The 18008-nt window shown below is 33.4% G+C and overlaps 1 protein-coding gene across 4 annotated transcripts in view; it reads right to left on the bottom strand.

The window, feature by feature from the left end:
* Positions 1 to 18008, bottom strand: part of FBXW7 (F-box and WD repeat domain containing 7, E3 ubiquitin protein ligase) — a 214102-nt gene that overhangs the window by 22680 nt on the left and 173414 nt on the right. For 3 of the 4 annotated variants that reach the window (XM_011956430.1, XM_011956434.1, XM_011956451.1), the window contains 2 exons: positions 5981 to 6063; positions 2900 to 3041 (listed from right to left, as the gene is read on the bottom strand). In XM_011956430.1, coding sequence (XP_011811820.1) covers positions 2900 to 3041; positions 5981 to 6063 — 225 coding nt within the window. Of the gene's footprint in view, positions 1 to 2899; positions 3042 to 5980; positions 6064 to 8406; positions 8909 to 18008 lie in introns of those variants that run through there. The other variant, XM_011956445.1, reaches the window with a different exon arrangement.

The following is an 18008-nucleotide window of genomic DNA, read 5'->3' as shown; positions in this document are numbered from 1 at the left end:
AGAACAGTAAGGGGACAAGCTCTCCCATATTGCTTATTATGCAACAGAAAAGTCATCATGAAATGCCCCCAAAGCATATTTGTAGAAATCATGCCAGTTTAATTATCCCTCAACTCTCTCACATAGGTCAACTCATGACTTCCCCACTTCATTATGAAATTATATCTCTACAAGTTAGACATTAAAGCACTGTAAGCCTTTAGGCAAGTGAATCATTTCTAGTTACTCTGGGACCAGCCCTGAAAATAAAGGGCAGTGTACAACAATGAGGCCTTGGGTGTGTCAGAGACAGACATGGTACTCAAAAGATGAAGGTCCTGATCTACCTGTCTAGTTGACCTTTTGTTGCTACAGATTTCTTTGCTACAGAATATTTATCTGAAAAAAAAAAAAATTAAAATACTATACCTGCAGGGGTAATTCCACATGCTATTCCTGTTAACAAGTTTTTTTCATTGTACCTACTTCTTTCACAGGACCAAAAACCAGTCTAACATTCTTTAGCTTATTGAAAAAACTTTTTTTTTTTTAATATTAACATTTCTGAAATTGGAATGCATCTAAAAAAATCTATGGTGTCTCAGATATGATGAAATACAGTATATGGTAACATTTGGACATTTCATTTAAAAAGCATGAACTAGCTAAACAAGCAAACGGTGTACAATGAAGTCTCTAAAATATCCTGACTAAAATAAAGCTGAAATGCCTCTTCCTATGGATCAATATTAGAGAGTCCCCTTAAAATTGTGAAATATCCCAGATAGTAAGCAAAGAATATTCAGGTATTCCAAAACGTTGGAAAAAATGAGCCCTACCACAGAAAAAGTAAATCTCACTCTGAACTACCTTCTGATGAGAAATAAGTCTTTTCATATAAAATAAGCATTTTGGAGGTTTTCTACAGTGATGATAAAACTATTGCTAATAGTGTAATTTTCAATCATGTTAGCATTTTCTTATAAAAATATTAAATCAGTGAAATCATGTGATATGAAATCAGAATGATTTATGCTGTTCATACTATAGGCATGTGCTAGCATGGCAACACACAACCATATTCCTACCTCTTTGGCTTAATCAGAGATAATAAAAATATTTAAATTTTTTTTAAGGCTATATAAGTGTCTGAGTTTTATTTTCACCTCTTATTGATGGATAGATTTCCTTTTAAAAGGATGGGACAAAATTAAAAATTCAGAATTCTGAGGGTATGCATAGGAAAAAATAAAAATGAATTAACATTTTACAAACCATCATGAACCAGAGGCAAAATAACTCAGGGGGGTGGGGTAGGAATAATCCTTGGGGAAAAGGTAAGTTTAATCAACAAATGACTATGAAAATGAAAACTTAAAAAAATTCTTTGTAATTGCAGTGGCTTATAACATTTTAATAACAATAAACTATAATTTTCATTCCTCTAACCCAGATTCTTTAGTACCATTGACATTCTGGGCTGGATAATTCTTTGGCATGGAGATCGTCCTTTATATTGCCTCTACTTACTAGATACCAGCAGTGTTCTGTGCCCCCATCCCCTCAGTTACAAAAATGAAAAATGTCTTGAGACACTTTTGTCTCAACCAGGGGAAAAACTAATCCCTGTTGAGAGCAAGGCTCAAATCTTTCAGTTACCAACCAAAAAAAGGTTATCCTAGTTTTTCAGAAATCACAGGAAGGGTAGAAAATAATTTTAAAAATCAATTTAAAAGTAATAGTGCTCCAAGTTACTTTTCTAGCTACAGAAGAAAAAAATACATTTATCTCATATTCATCTAGGTATTTAAAATATTAGGGTTTACAAAGTGAACACTTTAAAAATCTGAAACACTAAAAGTCAAATAAAGTATCATCTTTATCAACCATTATTCCCTTATGCATTGATTAAATACCTAACCATTCATGCAGCCAGAGGTAGGGTAGTATATTCATTTTACATGAGTATGGAGGCTAATATCATATCTTCACTTTACATAATTTGTATTATTTATTTACAACAAATAACTGAGTGAGTACTTAATCCTTGCCATGTATTTTGCTGAACACTTGATTTATATGCATTATCTTACTGGAAGAAGAGATAAATCAATGTAATATCACTATCTTAGGTTATAAAATTCATAATATTCAGGGTTTGGTTGTAACCAATCTTCCCTGTAAATGTCCAAAGAATATAAACACAATTAAAATATAGTAATTGGGATTCAAGTACGGTAAGCCATATACAAGCATGGCACTGAAGAAAAGAAGCTGTATTAACTCTAACTAGCATGGTTCTTAAATTACTCTTAAATGCCTAACTTACAAGCAATGCAGTTTAGAAAACTAGACAACCCAGAAATTCAAACAAAGGAGAAGAGGAAGGTCGGTCTTATTATTTAAAAAGCAATTAAAAAAAATGTCAGTGCACAGTTACACAAATAAGTATTGGGCTTCCTCAATTATGACACTCAAAAATTGAGTTCCCTTGTTTTTAATAGCATTTTAAAATTGAAATATATATCACATAACATTCACCATTTTAAAGTGTATACTTCAGTGCTTCCCAGTATATTCACTCTGCTGTGCAACCATCGCCACTATCCAATTCCAGAACATTCCATCACCCAAAAGGAAAATCTGTACCTATTGGCAGTTAGTCCTTCTCCTCCCCTCATTGCCAGGCAACCATTAATCTACTTTCTGTCTCTGTGGATTTGCCTATTCCGGATATTTTATATAAAGAGAATCAACATGTGGTCTTTTGTGTTTGGCTTCTTTCACTTGGCAGAATGATTTCAAGGTTCATCCATAGTATAGCATGTAAAAGTGCTTCCTTCTATTTTTATGGATGATTAATCCCTTATTTTGCAGCAATTAAGTGAAGCATTTCAAGTACTATGTTCAGATATGTCACCTGAAACATTTTCAGCCATTCCTGGAGGCCTGTAGGTGGCTGGACAGATGTAATTCGGCGTCGTTGTTGCCCTTGGCCATTGGCTGCTCTGAGGTCCCCAAAAGTTGTTGGTGTTGCTGAACATGGTACAAGCCCAGTGGTACTACAAAAAAAAAAAAAAAAAAAGGAGAGAAAAGAAAAAAGGAAAAAAACAAGAGTGAAAGCAAAAATAGATGCTTATTAATAATAGATTCTAGCACAAAGAATGATGATCTGGCATATTTCAATCACCAATTCAATTAATTACATTTCTTCCCAGAGATCACAGGTAAACAAAACCTATTTGCGGTTCTTACAGTAAGTTTCCTCCCTTCTAGGTAACACCTGTTATTATCGCAGAAATGCTAATTGCAACCAAATAACAGAATCTCCATGACAAAACTGCAAGTTGTTAATATATACAAATAATGTTAAAATATTTCCTTAGAACATACAAGTCCCACTTCTCCTATGACTGGTCTTCAGTGACATAAGTAAAAGTTTAAATTTTCTTTATACAAAGGGTTGTGATACTTTATTAATGCTTTAAAAAACTCATACATAGAAATACTATGTTCAAATGTTTTGAATTTCAAGAATCACATTATTCCTTAAGTTTGCCCCAGATGCCTTCAAAATTGTCTATAATATTTCTAATTTTTTATTGCTATTTATAAAGCTTGGTCTGAATAGTTGACAGGACTCAGTCTTGATTAGAAATACATTTATTCAAAACAGGCATTAAGAACTTATATACAAAACTAAATAAGGTCATCTAAACATTTTTATACAGTAATTTAAATTTTGAGATTTAACTGTCTCAAACAAACTTGAAATTCAATTCTGCCACCAGTAAAACCAGGATGACTAGATGATCTCTCTAAAATTGTCTAACTACCCTAAAAATGATTAATTAATAGCAGAAAGAATATAGATATATAACTATATTATAGATGTATTAGTTTCCTTTCTAATTTCTGCATGTAATTAAACTAAACTCAAGGTAAATATTGGGTATCCATTTTAAAGACCTTGGAAAAAAAGCAGCAAGAAGGTCTGCTTTAATGAAATTATATTTGAAAAGAAATTCTCACTCAATTCATTGAGCTATGTTGATTATTTTAAATTTAAAGAACACTTACAAATTGCATCATAATAGTTAACAATCAAACTCTGATAAATTACTAATGAAACAACTCCTCCAGCTTTTTTTCTATCCAGCATTATTTTGTTAAAAAAATGTATCTCAATCACCAGATTTTACAGAAAAGTCTTCTTATCTACCCCCTTTAAATCCTCTAATAGTATAAATCGAAGACAATCTTTAACATTCAACAATTAAATGTATCTCTCAAATTCAAAGGTAAGTTCTCTTTTCTTTTTCTCCAAAATAGGATGTGTTTATAACAAATTTTTGATGGAAAAATCATAGTTTTATTAGCAAATGTCAAAAATACGACAAAATATCAAATATATACCTTCGTAACCAAGAGTCTCCAAAAAAAATGGAAATAAAAATGCTGTTTGGTCTAATTTTGCTTTAATAAAATTATGTATTAACAGGCTAAAAATAAAACCTGTGCCTTTTCAGCTGCTTTGTCAATATAAAAAGTGAGCAACAAAAAACAAATTTTACTAAAATGTGCTCCGTAATAAACATTCAGCCTCATTTATTCTAAGTCGCCTTAAAAACAAGTGAACAATGTAATACCTTTGTCCTGGTATCAGCCATGTTAATCGAAGACTGATACATTTAAAAAATAGCATTAACAGTTTAATATTAAATGCAAATTTCTCATCCAAGAAATATTTTATCATGACTAGAAGGGAAAAGCAAAATGAAGTGAATAGTTTCACTTGTCTCTCTATCCCTCCACACCCTCTGGTGGAAGTGCCAAAACACAGTAAAACTGTCAAAAGGCAAAGACTAACAGGAAGGGGGACAGTTAATATTAAAAAAATCACACAGAAAAGCAGCTCCTGAATAAGAGATAGCTTCATTTTTCTCTTCTGTATTATCTCTTCACTTTTTGAATGTAAGACTATTCCAATTATTATGATTTTCAAATTTCATAAAAGAGCATTTGAAGGAAATATTTTTACAGCTGAAATAAAAACAAGCTATTTTTCTGTAAGAGACACAATCTGTAATAATGTTCAAAAAAAAATTGCATCTGAGCAATGTTAATTGTATTGCATCTTACAGAATAAAAATAACTAAATCGAAATATTTTGAGAGAAAGGAAGAAATGTCATAACCATAAAGTTCTTGTGGTTTCTACTGTTAAGTTTTAATCACTTATTTTAAAAACTGGCAATTATACAAAAAATTCTGTTTTAAAGACCAAAAAAAGCTCTAAGATACTTCTGTCATTTAAATTTTAAAATACGACATTCCAAGTGACATTCAAAGCCACTTTTAATTGGCTGGGCAACAGACATTGTGCTTAAGTTAGCCTAATTAGTGTGAGAGTGGGAAAAGTTTTATACTGATGTAAAATTCAAAAATGATGGGGACTGAAATAGAAAAAGATTACAATTATATTTAGTTGTTATGGAAACTATTCTACTGGTATGGAAGTGTATGTGTTAAAAACTTAAGACCTACCAAGCCCATAAAAGAAAATTTCTAACATACTAATTTCATGAAATAAGATTTAGTTAGTAGTTGTTTTATTTCACTGCTAATAAACGTATATTCAAATTTCCATACATAAATGTCTACCCTAGAACAGCTGTTGCTATAGTAACAAGGCACAGGGGCTCATATTCATATTTTATGGTTTACTTTTTAGAATTCCTTAAAAATTGTAATTTTAAATTTTTGTTCATAATTTCTGCTTATGTCATACTTCAAATGTATTAGTAATAAAACATAAACTAAGGTGGTATTCCTCTTATTTAAAATGATATAGTTCTCAATTTCCAGTAATCTCAAAATGTGTTAAACAGTCAACTGTACTAGTAACATTATTATTCTACAAGAATAAACTAAAACACTTTCAGAATCAACTCTAAAAAACTGAAAATCACGACATAATCAATCATTATATTTAATATTACCTTGTATATTCTGAGACTTTGCATGGTTTCTTTCCCAAAGAAAAAGAGCGGACCTCAGAACCATGGTCCAACTTTCTTTTCATCTATAAGGTAAAACAAACAAGATATGTTTTTTAAAAATCGTCTAAATCTTGAGTCAGCATGGTTAATATTTTAAATTCTTAAATTTTCATATGCCTACAACTGTAATTATATATATAAAATAAATGTTTCATAGTTTCTCCTATTTGTTCTACTTTGTTTTCCTGTGAATGGAATAGAAAGGTGAATTTTTCCCCCTAATATTTTATCCAGAAGAACAATGTGTGATGATTTGAAAACTGATATTCATTATATATATATATATTTTCATATATTCCTTGAGGTAATACATCTTTCATGTTTTCCAATTTAATAACCAACATAGGGAAAAATCTCATGTTAATCCCCACAGAAAAGAATCATATTTAACGTGCCTTCCTCGTGAATCTTCATTTTTCTTTAAAAACATGTTTTTAATAAAGATAAACAAAACTCAAAATTGTAAAATCAGAAATAAGTATGAAAGTAACAAACTCAATTTTAAACACTCATACCATTATAAAAGGGTAAAGAGCAGGATAAATAATCTTGAATAGTGATAAAGCATAAAGCAATAAATATGGGCAATAAGGACAGTTTTAAAAAGTAAATCAATAATAAGAGAAATCTGGAAACAGTATAATAACGCTGAGGGAAAAAGTCATCAGTTGATATATATACAGAATATAGCTCTATTGACAGATACTCAGGACAAAATATTCTAACTTGAAAAGCAACAACAGAAAGGTTTTAAAAGAATCAGTTATGCCTCTCTATAAAGTGTATCTAAAATCTACATTTTAAGGTGTTTCATTATGCCATGCTATACTATCAATATATTCAGAATTGTATCTTGTCAACATCAATATTGAAATATTCTTATATGATTATATGTATATTTTAAAACGAGAAAATAAAATCTAATCCGATTCAACTTTTTCCATTTCAACAACCCCTTTTTAAGATTTGTGTCCACTAATTAATCACTGTATTACTGCAAGTTATAGGAGGAAAAACACTCCAGAGTGATAGCGAGCTATCCTCATGTTTATAAGGAGGTAAAAATCCTTGCTTTGCAGCAGCCTTATTTTCCTACCTCTTGCCTTACATGGGAACATCACAACATAGCATGATACAATATAAATACTGAAGAGATTAAAAATGTTTTAGAGCCACACTGAATAATAAAGACCATGTTTTTGTCATCACGAAGAGTTTTCTAAAATACTGGGATGATTTTACGAACTAGGGGCTAGAGGTAAGGGTACAACAAGCTCATCTACAATTTATACCTTAGTTCATGACATACCTACTGGAAAGAAATGGAATTGGTCTGGCTGGTTTCTTCCCTTCAGAAGTTTCTGTACTGATTACATTGTTTTAAAGTGATTCCTCTCAGAAACCATTATTTTCTTTCTCCAAATAATTTTATTAAAAAGCAATCATAAATATAAAAGCTGAAGTATATAGGTAGCCACGTGTTTCCATGTGTATAATTTATAGATACACATATATACACATACATGCAAATGAATCCATCAGGAAGGTCAGTCAGTACAGACTATGTTACAATCTAGTTTTCTGATAACTTCCTCAAATTCTTATCTTCATAATTAGGAGAAAGTTTGATATTTATTCTAATTAAGTTTGTAATACTGGTTTTCAGAACTTCCCAGGATACCTTGTAAAAAACATTGGTGCAAATACCATTTGCCACTAAAACTTTATTTCCATCTTAGAAATCCTTCAATGAATAAACATGCCCAAAATGTGTATCAAGGAAACCACTGAGAAAGGATTTTATTTTCAAAATATTTTATAAAGGAAAGCACTTTCTGTATGACTATAGAAGTCTTTTAAATACTGTTCTGTTTACTGAAAATACTGACTTCAGAACCAAAAATTAATTCTGCAATTTTTGAGGGGTACGGAAAGTAAACATGATCTCTTTAAATATAAATCCCAAATAGTCTCATGATTCTATACTTTTAAAGAGTCAACTAATGAAAAAATAAAAACTATATATAAGGTATTGAAAAATTGAAGGCAAAAGGTTTACTAAAAGCCAACTAAGGATAGAGTATTTCCAGGTCAGCATTTAACGGAGCCACATTTCTAAAGTCTGAATATATTTTTAGTGAAAAATTCTCAGATTAAAATATACATTAATATTAAATTTAAAGCTTTTTCCAGCTCACAGTTTTTCCATTATTTGCTTACATTCATGATATAAAACAGAATACCAGACATCCAGCCACCCACCAAAATTAGAGGATACTGCAGCCATCTCTGATGATACAGATTTTCCTTCTCAGGCAGGCATAGACACACAATCACACAGCATAGGAAGAAAACAGATTACTTACTTTGTAAAAAATCATTTTTAATGTGCCGTAGAAACCCATATTTTCTGTATTTTTCCCCTTCAGTGATTCTGTGCCCCCGTGTGTCCGGCTGCTTGGCAGTCTCTGACAATATAAACCTTTTTCAGGTAGGTATGTCACAGATTCTAATGTGGACATGCTCAGGCACGTCAGAAAAGGAAGATTAGGGAGCAGAACCGGCAACAAAACTCCACAGTAAAGGCAAATGCAGCTCAGTATCAAACCGCTTCTCGGGACACACATACATACATGCAGCTTGACTGAGAAGAACTCGAGGGAATAATGAGAGAGAACGGAGAAGATTATTGGAGGAGACTATGCCCTGTCAAAGCCTTGACTGAACAGATTCCTCCCTCAGCAGCAGAGGGATCAGATTACATCTTCCCTTGAACACAGAATGGTGCAGTCCAGGATTCAGCAATGCAGACTGCACATCAATTATACGGTGATCCGCTCCAGGGAACCCGTAAGCACACAACGCACTGAACAGAGGGAGGATGTGGGCAGCAAATGAGACCGCCCCCACACGACAGCCCCCCTCCCCTTTCAAACTTTCAGGAGGTTATTTTTGTATTTTGTAAAATCTGCATTTTTGAAGAGTTTTAAATAGCAAGGAACATTTCCACAAATAAATCTTTTCAGAAACATTTTGAAAATAGGATATATTTTCATATGGTCCCCCTCAACAGAGGCAAAGCATGCTATTTTCACTAACTGTCATCCTACTGTAGTCCTGGCACAGACTAATCAGATTTTTCAAGTAGCTTGGATGGTACAAAACAGGCAATCCCAAAGAGAGAAATTAATAATTCTTTGGGGTTGACGACAATAAAGTAAACTGGTTTGGAGCCAATAGCATTTGCAGAAATTATGTAATCTAACTTATATTTCAACCTGCATATTTTGGTATTGATTTAATAAAAACATCCCCTATGCTTTTCCAATTCAATCCTTTAAAACATAGTAATTTTCAGGAAAATGGCCACACGCTTCATCAATTCTTACTAAACATGAGAATATCTTTTTAAGATTAACAAACTAGTACTACCTAAGTGTGTAAAGTTTGGCCAAAAGGCTATTTTCTCCCCAAAAGAGCAAACACTGGGCTCGCTGGAGAGGCTTACTTTAATTTGCTAATTTAATCTGGAGTAAACAGGAGGCACGGGACTTCTGTCTCCAAAATTATTTTGACAATCTATATTGCTTATCATTAAAAAGGCATTTTACATAATAAAGGTGCCAAAGTTTGCCAGAAGGCAACATTTTTCCTTTATGTTGGAATGACTACTACACAAATCTAGATATTTCATCTTGCAACTTCCTTCACAACTAGCTTCAGGGACAGTTATAAGATTCCTTGAACTAGAAAAGCCCATTATTAAGGGTCTAGTTAATTTACTCCTACCCTCCCCATTAGTGTTTTTTACTACAAGTAAATTGTGTGCCTATAGTTACCACTATTCGAAGCAAGTTTCTCCAGAAAAACAAAACAACCATTTGGACTTACTAATATTTTAATACTCTCTGCTATGGTGGTACATGGCTTTCTTTAGTAAAATGGTTCTAAATACTGCATAAAGTAGTATCATAATTTTAAAAACAAAAATGTTTACCTTTATAACTAAGACATTATGTCAATGCAACATCTTTTACTTTAAAATATAAATGAAAGATAACGTAAAATTTTATGAAGATGTACATCTTGAGTCTTCTAGAAATTATATTCTACTGTCTACTTATCTTTTAAAAAAAATCTCCTACCTGGCTCTTAAACTAATTCTTACCCTCAGGAACAATATGTATATGTACTCAGTAGAAGTTAGTTATCTAAATAATCTTACTTAGAAGGGAAGCAAAAAAACAAAAAATCTAATTGTTAGGAATGGACCCATAAACCCTTTTGTTAGAAGTTCTGAGGACTCAAGATTTAGGAAAGGGGAAAAAAGGTGATTTTCCTCAATGTTCTGGACTATCAGAACACCTAAAATTTCATTCAGAATTTTGTCAGGGGTAACAAGCTTTTCATAAAACAGGTGTAATACTAGTGCTATAATAGTATATACTTTGGCTTCAACTGAAATCATGCCCTATTTCTAGTTGAACTAACTTTTTCAAGTTAAGTCTATTCAGTTAAGAAGATACCAACTTTAATGAAGTAGGGGATACTGTCTCAAAACCTAAAGAAATACCTCTTAACTTTGTATATTCAAAGGACATGCTCACACGATTATATGGCTCCTACTTAGGGCTGTGAGTTACAGGAAAACCTGTTCCCCACAAATATTGTTTATATGGGGGTACTGTCCTGTAGATTCATGTTTTATTACCAGGTTTGTATGCTTCAAACATCAAAATGATATACAAAAAAGTCTACACTGAGAAGTCTTTCTACTACCACATATCCTCCATCTACCATGGTTCCCACTTGGGAAAGATTTTTATTAATTTGTTTATCCTTTAAGTGAGAAATGCATATGTTTATAAGTACTAATGAAGACCTTGTCTTCCCAAGTATTTAAACAATTCTCCCTAATATCTTATGATGTTAATTTAAACTGTGAAGAACTTGTCAAGCAAAGCTAGTCAACTGAGCCTCTAACTGAATTTCAAATTAACAGAATAAAAATGACTTTCAACATTCTCTGACGTACTATCAAGGAAAACTGTGATCTATTATATTACTGTCATCATAATCTATAAATGAACAAAGCAAATAAAATCATTCTCGCATTTCTATTTATACCACTCTTGGTTAAAATATAGTTTGAAACTTTATTCAGATTTAAGTTTTTAGTAACATAATATTTAAAAATCTTTGTTGGTTTGTGTCTGTATTTATCTTATCTCTGTGACAGGAAACATTTTAAACTTTAGTCTATTATCTCTGTTAAATAAGTTTTTTTTAAGTATTTTATGCCTTATACTAAAATATTAAGTAGTAAGTTCACTGGGAAGAAGGTCAACCAAATAACTAAGAAACCAAATAGCTAAGTTAGTCAACCAAACAGCTAAGAAAATGGTTGTTTGTCATCTGTATTTTTAGAATTACTATTTCACTATATTAAATATATTTTCATTACAATAAAGTAAATTTTCATGTAATTTCAGCTAGGCAATCATTTCTCCCATTCTACAAAAAATTAATTCTTGTGTTGACTGACAACCTAGAAGCATTATTGAAATTCCATTAGCAAAGGGAATGACCAAGAATAAGGTCCTGGAATAAAATCCATCTGCTAACTCAGACCCAATGCTCATCTCATCACAACTCCACTGTGCTAGGTGTAGAAGTGGAACTAGTATGCTAGCATAGAAGTCAGCAGTAATGAGGAAAAAAACCAGCACAAATATATGATGATGTCTTTCCCTCTGGGGAATGATGCCATAGAATCATTAACCTGTGAGCTCCTACTAGAGAAATGGCTCTCTCTGAGCAAATAATTGGGATGACTTAAGTTTTTAGAAGGGCCAGTTGTGGTTGTGAGCAGAAACAAAAAATAATGTACATACAGTGAGAAAAATATAAACAAATGGTCTTAAGTGAATCATGTATCTTCAGAGAAATATTTATCTTTGTACAAAATGTCAACATAAAGGATGAAGTAGTTAATAGAGTACTTTACCTCACCTTGACTCTCAAGAGTTCATTATTTCCATCTTATATATAGTTCTTCTATTAATGCAGTTATCATAGTTCATTGTCATTATTTTTATACATCTTTCTCCCCTATCTCCTCCCTAAAGATTCACATCTTATTCAACTTTATTTCTAGGGCATCCAGAAAATGACACAAAACAAATAATTAATGTTTTTGAATTGGCCATACAAGCAAATATCAGAAACCACAGCATTATTTTTCTAAAGCATAAACATATATTACAATCGGTATTAAAAAGCTTAACTCAACTAAAAAGTTTATAATTAGTGAAAAATACTATGAATACTATTAGTTCTTTTCATTACCTTGCTAAGATTTAAAAATACACTTCCATTTTATAAGAGTAGGAGAACGTGTTTATATTCCTATGTCAGTGATTTTATTATTATCATGACAACACTGTACTCTGGAAAGGACTAGGAAACCACCACAGTTAGCTGTCTTGCCCTAAGCACAGAATTTAGATTACAGACAGTTCAAAATTACAGACAGTTCAAAATTTCAACATCAGTGAAAGGAATGCCAACCATGTTGAGACTGAAATACTTTTTGAAATTTCACTAACTCACTGTCATTAACTTTCTGGGATGTGAGTGCTTATTAAAAGGTTTGCTTATTAAAACTGGCAAACTAATAAACCTGTTCTATTACAGATATCAACTGAAATAGTATATATGCCCAGCATTTACATTTTCAATAACACAAATAGGTGGCAGTATTGACCAATAAGCAATTTTCCACATTTATTCATTCAGTAAGCATTTGTTTAGCACCTACTTTGCGTTGGGCACAAAATATTATATACAGTAATTAAGACTTTGTTCTTACTCCATTGGAAAAGTAGTCAATTAACACAAGAGCATAGTGTAATGTAACATACACAAACATCTGACTGTTAGAACTCATACTGAAATTAGTTCTAAAAAATTTTTGAGAACATGTAAAATAAAACAAGATGAGCCAGCTTTAGTTCAAAACTACCATCTAAGTAAACAAATACTATGACACTAGTGCCTTAGAAAACAATCCCAAACACTAAATATTGTAATAGATAATCTTACTTAAACTTACTTTTTGGGGGAAGGGGATGTTTACAGTAATATATATAATCCCAACCTCTGTAAATCAAGCTGCAAATCAAAATATTATAGCTGACTGCTTTTAAATAAATTTTAATATAAGTATAATTACAGAAGTAGTACTTTTTTTTTTTTTTTTTTTAAAGACAGAGTCTTACTTGGTTGCCCAGGCTAGAGTGCAGTGGCGCAATCTCGGCTCATCGCAACCTCCACTTCCTGGGTTCAAGAGATTCTGACTCACCCTCCTGAGTAGCTGGGATTACAGTTGTGTGCCACCACGCTCCACTAATTTTTCTATTTTTAGTAGAGATGCTGTTTCACCATGTTGGCCGGGCTAGTCTCGAACTCCTGGCTTCAAATAATCCGCCCGCCTCAGCCTCCCAAGGTGCTGGGATTACAGGGGTACGCCACTGTGCCTGGCCAGAAGTTTTAAATCTTGAAGTGTAAGCTATTTAAAACTCTCCTCACAAAGATGCAGCCTCTGATGATTTGACAAAAACCAACTGCAGGATTAGTTCAAACAGTGAAAGTTTTTTCATTCCTTCAGATTGGGTGACATTAGTCATCTGATGGACATGTGCACAAATGTATTTATCTACAAATATATAAATAAACATACATACATAATTTGTACCCAATAATGCAAGTTAAGAGTTCTATTTATGCCAGCCACAGAATAATATGGGGGTTTTATTCGTTCCTCTAAAATGTATATTGTTACATAGCTGTCAGACTAATACTAAGTCAACATCCTCTACTTTTTCATAGACACCCAGCATCAGTGCAATAATTTGACAACAAAGTTAGCAAGTCACTGTGGAGTTTACTGATTTATCCAGAAAGCAATGAATCTTTCACGCTTAAAATCCAAAATAAACTACCAATAAGCATCTGGAATTTGTAAGTTTCCTCTCAAAATTTCATTGTGAATTTCTTATAGTAATACTTTCAGTAAAGGAAGTAACTGAAAGGAAAAAAAGTAACGTAAGTGTGACTTCAAGAAAAATGAAATCACAAATATGACCCAGGAAAGAATTTAACACGGAGAAAGAATGAAATCAAATTTCCCTCAATATAAGGCCTAAACCCTATTCACTCTTCTGCTTTCTTTACACAAATCCGTATTTATTGCTGCTGTTTGTGATTTTCAAATATATTTGCCTGACTTGAGAAGAATTTTCCAAAGGTGTTATATATTAATCTTGTACTCATTTCAAGAACTGTTTAAAATTCTGGGATTAATTTCCTAAATTAGTGATTAGTCATGATAAAAAATTTTGAGAAGAGAGTTGAAGACTAAAAAAAAGGTATAGCTACTGAATCAGCTAAAAACATTAAAAGCAGGAAGCCACAGAGTGATTTTGGATGTCATCTAATTCCTCTGTTTGTGGAATGAACACAAGCAATGGAACCAGAGAAACCTGGATTTAAGTACAAGTTTTGCCACTACCACAGTGTAATGTCAGGTGCTTGACCTTTATGAGTTTCAGTTTTCTCTTTTCATAAAACAGTAGTGATAAGCACCTACCTTACCCACCTAAACTACAGAGTCACTGTGAGGACACAGAAAATGCCTAGCACATAAGAGATACCCTAGAAATGATGTGTATTTAACAGGTAAGAAAAGTAGGTACAGAATTAAGTGTCTTGCTCAGGCTTATATAGCTAGCTGTATTTAGAACCTTGGTCTCTGGTCCCAAGATCAATAATTCTTACTGATTTCCATTAGATATGTGGTAGCTCAAGTTAAGCTAAAACACGAGACATAGGCCGGGCGCGGTGGCTCAAGCCTGTAATCCCAGCACTTTGGGAGGCCGAGACGGGCGGATCACGAGGTCAGGAGATCGAGACCATCCTGGCTATCACGGTGAAACCCCGTCTCTACTAAAAATACAAAAAAAACTAGCCGGGCGAGGTGGCAGGCGCCTGTAGTCCCAGCCACTCGGGAGGCTGAGGCAGGAGAATGGCGTAAACCCAGGAGGCGGAGCTTGCAGTGAGCTGAGATCCGGCCACTGCACTCCAGTCCGGGCGACAGAGCGAGACTCCGCCTCAAAAAAAAAAAAAAAAAAAAAAAAAAAAAAAAAAAACACGAGACATTGCTAAAGAAGAAAAAAAGTGTTACATTTTGCAAATAAGCATGTTTGTAAACTGCAACTAAATTTGATTATTCAGTTTATTGAATCATTATTTTAGGTCCATATAACTATGCTTCTACTACATCTGGGAAATCTGAGGCAAAGGCCTGGTGACGGGGGAAAGGTGACAGAAACTGAGAGAAAATTTTAGGTTAAAAACAATCAATCAAGAAATAAGTCACCTCCTATGTCCCAATATCTGTGAAATGCTACCAAGGGCAAACAAAAACATTATAATTACCTTCCTCCCACAAGATACTTAAAATCCAGGTGACAAGATAAGAAACGAGCCTGGGTATGGTGGCTCACACCTGTAATCCCAGAGCTTTGGGAGGCTGAGGCAGGAGGATCATTTGAGGCTACGAGTTCAAGACCAGCGTGGGCAATACAGCAAGACCCCATTTCTACAAATAATGAAAAAAAATTACCCGGGCATGGTGATGTGCACCTGTAGCCCTAGCTACTCGAGAGGCTGGGGCAGGACAATCATTTGAGCTCTGAAGTTTGAGGTTGCAGTGAGCTATGATTATAGCACTCTACTCCAGCCTGGGTGATAAGGCAAGACTCTGTCTCAAAAACAAACAAACAAAAACTACCAAAAACAAAACAAAACAACAACAAAAACCACAAAAACAGGTGAAGCAGGAGAATCGCTTGAACCCGGAAGGTGGAGGTTGCAGTGAGCTGAGATCGTGCCATTGCACTCCAGCCTGGGCAAAAAGAGCAAAACTCCGTCTCAAAAAACAAAAAACCCCACAAAGACAAGAAACAAATAGAAAGCAATACTGGACTACATATCAACTGCCAAATTGGGTGGAGTGGGTCAGAAAATGGAGAAGTTATTTAAATAGTCTGAGAGTTCATAAATGACATGGTCTTGCTTCTGTGTTTAAAAAACAGAAGTTTGGTAAGTGTTGAGAGGGAAGAAGGAAATTATCACCTGTGGACCTGAGATGTAAATGGAAATATGACTATTATTAACTTGCAGGATTAATAGCATCCATTAGACTTCTAGTCACTGGTCTTACAAGGTTCATTAGGGGGTAACCCATGTGATGCTATTTCTCCTAATTGAAACATTTAATACTAGAGTTAAAATGTTATTTAACTTATTGTTAAATTTCTTCAAAATACTTCCTGTCATGACTCATCATTCCATTTTAGGGCATTATGTGTCTTTCTGCACTAGGAGAACTTTATTGTGTGAGTGGGAAGACTGCTGATTTTTATTTGAGTTACAAACACTGACAAACAAGGGGACTTTCTGTTTGAGCAGGCATTCACACTAGAAATCATACATACAAACAAGTTGTGCTCCTGAATATATGGGGTAGGGAAATAGTGTAGAAAACATTCATTGAAACTGTACATTCCCAGAAAAAGTTCATGAAAAAACAATCCAAAAAGTTACTTGGGACAATAGGCGAGTACACAACTCACCGATTCTTGCCAACATGTGGCTGAAAGAACCTCTCCTATTCAAAAAGGTATGGCTCACTAAGAAAATTTTCATCTTGTTCTACCCCAGCCCTTTCTCCCCACACCTCTACTGTCTGGCCCCCAGACTCAAAGCCTCCTTTCTAAAGAACAGACTTCAGTATAGAGCATTTGAAGTCTGAGAAACTGCTCATCATGTACAGAGCTAGGTGACTATAGAAGGGTGACTGTAAAACTAGAAGGTAAGTGAGATTTGATAACACAATATAAGGTACAGTCCTTTTGAAAAAAAGCATACATTTTATGTGCGTGTGCACTGTGTATGCTTAAAGCCTAGAAAAATATATTAAAACATATTAAATATATATAAATATATTAAAATGTCAGCCAACATTTGGCTGGCAGATACACAAAGTCCAGATTCATACTTACTGCACTTTTTAAAATATAGTCATCTCTTCTCATCAAGCATCTTACTAATTTTCCAGAAGAATTCAAAATGACAAGGCATAACTTGAACCAATCTTTTAAAACTCTAGTTATGAATCAAAGTCTGTGAATTCAAACTGATTTCACTAATTGGAAAATATTTATTGAGCACCTATTTTGTTTTGGTGCTAGGCCAGTGAGAAACAAAAATAACACTGGGTTCTTGCTCTAGAAAGTGTGCCTCATGGTGATCTTTAATCAATTCTTTGCTTTTATGTAGCTTGCTTACCCTTTATCAAGTGTTTGACATGGCTGTCAAGTGAATAGGGAAGAATATAGTAATCAGGTGCCCACTACATTTTAAAAAGAGGGTTCTATTCATTTCTAAAACATTAATTTACATTTTAAAGCAATTCCTATATACATATATATACTTCAACAAATTGCATTATTTGCTTTAAAAAAAAAATCAAGAATTCCATGACTAGCAAATACTTACATGATTCCCTACCTATTTAGGAGATTCCAAAAGACTCTGAAGATTCAGTAAGTATTTTCAAGACAACTTAACTTGAAAAGGTATCTAATGTATATTTCTTTTATGTGCAGTGAACTGTAAGACTGATAGAAGCACTCTATCTTCTCAACATTCTTCTCATAGAAATATTTTATTTACAGATTTACTTTCTTAAAATTCATTTTATTTTTATTTATTTATTTTTTTTTTGAGACGGAGTCTCGCTCTGTCGCCGGGGCTGGAGTGCAGTGGCCGGATCTCAGCTCACTGCAAGCTCCGCCTCCCGGGTTTATGCCATTCTCCTGCCTCAGCCTCCCGAGTAGCTGGG

This window comes from Colobus angolensis, unplaced genomic scaffold, assembly GCF_000951035.1.
Source record: "Colobus angolensis palliatus isolate OR3802 unplaced genomic scaffold, Cang.pa_1.0 Scaffold111, whole genome shotgun sequence".
In the NCBI taxonomy this organism is placed as follows: Eukaryota; Metazoa; Chordata; class Mammalia; order Primates; family Cercopithecidae; genus Colobus; species Colobus angolensis.
Note: the sequence above shows the minus strand (reverse complement) of the source record. Positions and strands in the feature narration are given on the sequence as shown.